Source organism: Dendroctonus ponderosae, unplaced genomic scaffold, assembly GCF_020466585.1.
Source record: "Dendroctonus ponderosae isolate FM_Combo_2020 unplaced genomic scaffold, Dpon_F_20191213v2 Dpon_F_20191213_1, whole genome shotgun sequence".
NCBI classification, from domain to species: domain Eukaryota; kingdom Metazoa; phylum Arthropoda; class Insecta; order Coleoptera; family Curculionidae; genus Dendroctonus; species Dendroctonus ponderosae.
In genome coordinates, this window is record NW_026017110.1 from 52,957,680 (window position 1) to 52,965,398 (window position 7,719).

Below are 7,719 nucleotides of genomic sequence, written 5' to 3' on the forward strand. Positions count from 1 at the left end.
CATATTAATTGTCCAGTTATTCTGAGATACCCTATATACAGCAAGCCAAAAAGTAGTACTTTAAAAATAATCGATCTGTAGTAAATTCCATATTTCCAATTGAGATTCATTTATGCACAGTGTATCCGAAGCGTGCAGGTACAAAAGTACCCAGAAACGACGAATTTTCCATTGCTTAAGGTAAGGCACGTCTTATCGAATATTGTCGTTCATATCATATTATTAGGCGGTAGAACGTAGAAAATATACACGGTGGCTAAACACAAGCGAAACAACAGCTATTTCAGGCGCTTCGAGTATTGCCTGAATGCCACTATTATTCAATAACATTTGTAAACGTTAGAACAGCTGATAGTTTGCGGACCGCTAAAATTAAATAATTTAAACTAGGTGTGAGCGCAAAGAGAATCAAAACGCTTTTCAAACAAAATGTCACTTGGCCTATTCATGATTCCATTTCAGATTTTAACTAACCCACCTTGGCCAACGGGTGACTGGTAGAGGGTGAATTATTTTTGAGCCCGAAATGGGTGTTGTTTCATTTTCGTTTATCCATCATGCAGAGGAAAAATGTATTTTACATTTTGTGTATTTGTCGAATTGCTTAGTCATCAAATTTGATGGTTGGATTTCTCTATAATCCTATGCCTATGTTCCAATGTGATACACGCATAAAGTAATCTAGGAGACGTATTAAAGATGCATTTATTACGGGAAAAATTAATACATCAAACTCTCTTTTTATGTGCTTGCATGTATCTATGAATATAGATAAAAACATTCAATGCAAATTGGAATAGTGACAAGTTGTTTTCATTTTGACTTCGTTTTTCTATGTGTTTTTCGTATGATTGAAGCAATTTGCCACTTTCTCTTATAGGAATGATTGGAGCAAGTTTTTAAGTGTCTGTATGTACAGGAGGTATTCTATAAGTGATTTCTATTCAAACTGAAGACTGTTTTACGCAAATGTTAGCATCGAGGTTAACTTAATCGAATAAAATACATTAGAAACAGCGGCGCAAATCGGGTTACGGTGACGATTTCCGTGTGGACAAAGTTTGAGAAGCAGTTGATATTGCAGTTCAATAAATACTAGCAGCGTATCATGCATAAATCTGATCAATCTTTATGCATGATACAGTAGACCAGGAGTTAAAAAATCTCAAATCTAAAAAAAATGTTTTGTTTATTATAACTTATTTAGTGTCTTTATTATGTTAACTTTTCTAATGTTCTTAATTGGCGTTAATTTATTTGTGTAAACTTCATATTTTATCATTATTTCTTATAATTTTTGGTCACATATTAAAAAAAGCTTCCCGCCACCACGTATATTTCGAATAATTCCGTGAAAAATCTGCTTGCGTACACTAAAAATATTGGACCTCCAAATATCTGCACGTGCTATGAGTCGAAATTTTCGAGCTGGAATTTGCTTGAGAATAATTTCACTCAACATAATGTGACGAACAAAAAAACGATTTTATCTTAATGGAATTTCCTATATTTAGATTAATCCTATGACAAACTCTGGAAGTTCTAAACATGCTTTATTATTTTTTCCTACACATCAGAAAATTAAATATTATCAGATAAACTTGAAGGTCCATGTAAGTTTGTTTTATCTTAACATGGCGTTTAAGGAACCATTTTTGCCAAGAAATATGACAATTGGTAAAATCCCAGCGTAAGACTGGGATCTTGGGACTTTATATATAAAAAAAAGTCAAATGTGTTTATTAGTTCTGGTTGCACAATGTATAGAACATGTCAATAATTATACTAATTCTATGGTGTAAGAAAATTAAAATTGAAATTGAAGCAAAAAACAACAATGGAAAATATACAATATAAATCACAAATACAGAAAATCTAAGAAGGCTGATAAACAAGAAATACAACTTATATTAACTAATAAAATTATAAAAGAGACCTACTCTAAATAATAATAAAAAACCGAAATTTGATGTTTCAAAAGTAACTGAGGTATACTCTATTGAAGCAGCAGTTTCTGATGCATTATTTTGTTAATGTAATTTTTCAATAAATGTTGCAAACAACTTTAAATGTAAAGGTTTTCGGCTTGATTAGGAATGTTCCCTAATAGAATTTAAACAAACTGATCCCCATATCTGTGGAAAGTTCCAAGTTGTTATTACTTTTGCTCAAAGGCTGGCAATAATAATAAATAACATAATTTAAAATAATAATACAAGGTGACAATAAAAAATTGACCTCTAGCAAAAACTTCATGAATTGTTTAATTTTCAATAAAGGCAAAATTTATCAATCAAGACCAATAAATAACTATTTTGACTATAATATATTGAGCCAGTGTCGAAGTGGCTTCCTTGCGCGTCTCGGAATAGCACCAAACGCAATTTTTCTGCTGCGCCATGCACCTCTTGCAGCGACGATCGGTCCCATTCCCGACGGAGCGACCGCTTCAGCGACTCCAAAGTTTTGTGGCGTGTAGCACAGGACCTGGACACACACTGTAGTCCATCGGATTGAGATCTGGCCAGTACGGCGGCCATCTCGCCCTACTGATGTTTTCCGGAAAATGGGTCCGGCATTTCCTGAGTCGCTTTCGCCTTGTGGGCCGGAGCCGAGTCCTGTTGGAACGCCCAATCCGCATCGAGAAAGTACTGCTGGGCCCACTGTGGTTGACGTCCTTGTTGATGTTGACCCCCTGTTTCAAGAAAACGAGGGAGTCTTGCCGCTGTCCGCATATTCCGTCCCAAACCTGAACGGCCGCGGGATTTTGGCGATGTTTGATGATGGCCGATGTGCCGGGGGCCTCCGCGGACTAGCTCCTATCCTTCTGGTGATGGTGGGCTTGTTCAACGGTGAACAGCTTATCATCCGTGAAGAGGATGTTGTCCCACTGAAGGGGAGCGTGGCAGCGAAGGAGTCGTTTGTATCTTCCAAGCCGTCCGCGCTTGTCGGTGAGGAGCTTTTTGGAGCTTGTAGGGTTTAAGTTGGAAATCCTCTCTTGCTATTTGGCCGATTAATTCCCGTTTGATACCAGTCTCACGCGCAATTTTTTTCATTGATACCCTCAGATTTCGCCTGAGACGTTCTCGGACGAGCTCCCGGTTCTTGTCGCTTCTGACGATGTGCTTTCTGCCACTTCCTGGACGACGACCAGTATGGCTGAGCTCATCAATACTCTTGATGGTAGTTGGACGTTAGATTTGTCGATGCCGAGCGTTGGCGCAATAACGATCGAACGCTTTTTCAGCTCATGTAACGCCAATTTTTTCCTTTTTGGTTTGACTCTTAATAAAGTAGCTTAAAAGTATTGAATAAAATTGGAACAGAACATGTATATAGTATTTTTAACGGAGAATCGAATAAAAACTTTAAAACTTAATAAATATTCATGTCACATTTGTAACAATTTGGTTGTCATTTTTTTATTATCACCCGGTAATATGGTACTAAAATGTAAGTAATTTGACTAAATAAACGTTGTTTTTAAATGTATTCAGATATGACGAAGATGAAGCAAAAGCGGCTCGAGATGCCCAAGAGAGATCCCGTTCAGCCCTGCAGCGTTATCTGTTTTATTGCAACAGATATATGAATCACATGGCATCGCTAAAATTCGAGAACAAATTGTATGCGTCCGTAAAGGAAAAGATGGAAGAAATGCAACAACATAATATGAGCTGGATTGAAGTACAGTTCTTGAAACGCGCTGTTGACATATTATGCCAGTGCAGACAAACACTTATGTATACATATGTGTTTGCTTATTATCTACAGAAAAATAACCAATCTGTGATCTTTGAAGATAACCAAAAAGACCTAGAGAGCGCCACGGAGACATTGTCGGAGTACTTGGAGAGGGATATTACGTCTGAAAATTTAGCAGATATCAAGCAGAAAGTTCAGGATAAATACAGGTACTTGATACCGACAACATATTATTATTAAATTGACTAATGTGCATTTTATTATCTAGATACTGTGATAGTAGAAGGAAAGTACTTCTGGAACACGTTCATGAAGGGTATGAGAAGGAGTGGTGGGATTATAACGAGTAAAGGCAACAGATAACCGTTCCGTAAAGTAATTGTATTGTAGCTAAAGTCTATAGATTATCAAAAGAGTTAGGCTTTTGCCGGTCACTGCTTGATACTTGTGCGATTTTCGGGCGTTTATACAGTTGTGGAAAATTGTTTGTTCTTGAGTTTTGGCAAGCAGGAGGGTTTGTAAGCTTTCGATCGGAACACCTGAGGATTCGAGACATTCGTGCTTGCGTCAGGAATAAATTCACTTGTACGACACACCAAAATCCCGTAAAACTCACAGTTTCAATCATTAGATTCTTTGACCTAGTTACCTCAAGCCAACGGATCCTAGTTTTGTTAATGAAAAACACTCAAATAATGTTAATCTCAAAGTCATAAATAATGAATTTATTAATCACAATAATTATCAATTTATTATATATAATAATTAATTACATTTGTTATTTAATTATTATGATTTCCGTACCTCAAGAATAATATAATACTTAACCAATATTTAATTGCAATTTATGGTCACTGATAATAATAATTTTTTCTTCTAATTTTTACACTAATTGCTTAGAAGCAAAATTAGGGCCGTCTTGCGTGGTTTAACGCTAATTTTTTGCTTAGGGATACCTAAGAAAATGTAAAAGTAAATCACTGTTGTTTAGTATTTAGATCGTATGAAGGTTTTAACGTTCACTAATTGGTATTTTCAACAGTGTATAATTGTGTCGAAAAGCTTATCTGATAGTGTTTATCCCACAGAGAGATTGAAAAGAATCTCGGAACACAATGCCAAATGTAAAAAGTACGAAATGTTCTTGTTAAGCGCATAGAAGTTTAAAACCGCTTTATGAAAAATTTCAAATGTTATTTCATAAACGTATTTACGTGACATTTTGCCATTTAAAACATTGATATTCAACTGTCGTATTTTATGTAAGTAAGCTAACTTTAGTTCCTATAGAGATCTACTTTGTAAATTTTATATAGGTGGTTTTGATTCATCAATATGGATATTATGATCTGTTTAGATATTAGAGAACATAATTTAAAAAACTTAGCTGAGTGACAGAAGAGCATGTACTTTAGAGGTTGCTGGTTAATTCTTTTATTGCTGGCATAGTTTGTCGACTACTTCCGCAGTTAGAGAAGCAAGGTTGTGGTTTATCAAGGTTTAAACCCATTACTTGCAGTAATTATGGTATATTGTGTGTTAGCATTTTCATCCATGTAAGAATCTTTATTCGAAAAAGATGAGCATTTGAATTTGATCTATAATAGTTGTTATCTTGTAAAGCTTACGTGAAAAATCACGTATTTCAAATGACCAACTAATCATTGTTTTTACCCTACCACTTTTAAATAATATAGTTAAAAGTGGCTTATTTATTGTTTAATCTCGGAACTCAGTAATTTTCTATACATAATATTAATAAAATAGTATAGTTCATTAACAAAAAGAGATACACCGTGGAACCTAATTCGACTACTTGTAATTATATCCATGTAAATGGTCTTGTTTTTAGCTATTTAAATAAATAGAAGCGAAGATAGTTTATTTTCTATTGTACTTGATTGTTTTTCTTTTTTAGAAAATTTTGCAATAGCGCAACATTACACTTTTTAGTTAAGTTGTATTCAAGAGCAGTTTTCTATTATTTAAGCTGGGATTACACTGTAATGAATCGGGATTATTTTATTATTTGTGCTAAACATGCTCTGATTGAAAATTAATTGTTTACATTTAATTATATTGTCATTTCGGTTATTGTGAAAAGTGTTATATAAATAAGCCGATTTAATTCCAACATTTTTGTTGATTTTATATGAAGACCTTATTGTAATTAAAATTAGCCGAATTAATTGTTTCTATTGACGTAAAAATCATGATAACCTTCCTGTGAATATTTATTAGTTTCATATCGGTACTGAACGAATTCTTGTTTGAATGTGACTGTATATAAATGAGTCTATTGATTAATTTAATGGTATGTGATGTACAGTATTTTATGTACAGTTGCGTGTGTTTTGTATTTGCAAAAAAATTACATAAAAATACAAAACCTATTGTTTTTCATATAAAGAATAGTTTAAAATAGTTGAGAAATTTGATAATTTATTATTAAGTTTTTCTGCAAAGTCTTAAATGGTCTCGCAGAAAGTTTGTAAATTTATATTATTATTTAAGCTTATTCAAATACCTAGAAGAAAATGTAAATAATGCACTTTGAAATCTAGTTTATTACTGCTCTAGGTGAATAAAGTCTTTAAACGTGTAAATGTATATTCATGTGTATTATTTCAATCAACAAACGTTGCCCTAATTGAATAATAATCTTTTAACTGAATTAAAATTACAATATGATAGTATGGTGTTTTTTGTTGTTGGACTTAGTGTACTTTGCTTGAAGTTTAATCAGAGCCATCATTGCCATTTGAGAAAATTAATCAATTAATATTCCAAATTTTTCCTGAATAATGCGAGAAGAGCTGGTTTCTAAGTATTGGTTTATGCGTTTTCTTATGTTATTAACAGTAAAATGTATTGCCTGAAGATTACGTTTTAATAGCAACACTATACAGGGTGTCCCGTACGCACATGATCAAAAGGGTACTGCGATATTCTTTCGATCAAAAGAAGACGATCTGACCCAACTTTTATTAACAAAAAATGTTTGGCTCCTCTACTATCGATAGTCAAAGTTCTTCAAAATATTTATCTTTTTTGAAATATCATGGGAATGGTACGATGTATTTTGGTGAAGCTCGCTGTGAATTTCTTCTTATGTAAGACTCATTTTGATGAAACAATCGAATTCAGCCGTTTTGGAGAAGTGGTGAATTCTTGAGTGTCGTGATACAAAAACTATCAGAACTTTTTATCGGTGGATGAAATCAACTCATTTTTTTTGCTTGATGCACTAATGATTTTGTGCTCTTTGTAAAATCTGATAGCATTCATAGTTTTTGCACAAAAAAATATGTCTGTTGTCTTCCCACTTAACAATGTTAGACATTAACTACAAATACGAGCTGCGTAAAAACGCCTACGCTTTCACGCAAGTTGTCTTCGCAAAGCCTTAATACTTTGACCGGTCACTTCCTCATTAGAAAAGGTCATTCGAAACGTATTTGTGAGATTGATTGACAATTAATTTGCGCCTCATATCACGATATTTGCCGTTAATGTCTAACATTGTTAAGTGGCAAGAAAGCAGATTTTTTTTCCCAAAAACTGCATGCTACAATATTTTGCAAAGAGCACAAAATTGTGAATAAATGATTAGTGCATCAACCAAAAAAAATTAGTTGATTTCATCCACCAAATAAAAAGTTCTGGTAATTTTTGTACCACGACACTCAAGAATTCACCACTTGCCCAAATCGGATGGTCTTGATTGTTTCATCAAAATATGAGTTTTACTAAGAAATAAGAACAAATCTTTGTATAGCTGATTAATTTATACGAGTGTTAGGAATAGGAATTAATTTTAGAATAAGCTAGGCTAAGGCACATATATACTAAACAAGGGCAGAAAGACCGATTGGGTCGATAGCCTTTTTCTGTAGGAAATAAACATTATTTATATATATATAAAACATATCTACGCGTAGATCATGATGTTCTGTTAGAATCGCTGAAAACTGTTTTCCAAAATTCGCAGCGGGTAGTGTACAGCATCGATTT

The 7,719-nt window shown here is 33.7% G+C and overlaps 1 protein-coding gene across 1 annotated transcript in view; it reads left to right on the forward strand.

The window, feature by feature from the left end:
* Positions 1 to 6,315, forward strand: part of LOC109533853 (E3 ubiquitin-protein ligase ariadne-1) — an 8,761-nt gene extending 2,446 nt beyond the window's left edge. Inside the window, exons 6-7 of the mRNA XM_019899346.2 lie at positions 3,498 to 3,914; positions 3,974 to 6,315. Coding sequence (XP_019754905.1) covers positions 3,498 to 3,914; positions 3,974 to 4,055 — 499 coding nt within the window. The 3' untranslated portion in view covers positions 4,056 to 6,315. The remainder of the gene's footprint in view (positions 1 to 3,497; positions 3,915 to 3,973) is intronic.
* The last annotated feature ends 1,404 nt before the right edge of the window (positions 6,316 to 7,719 follow it).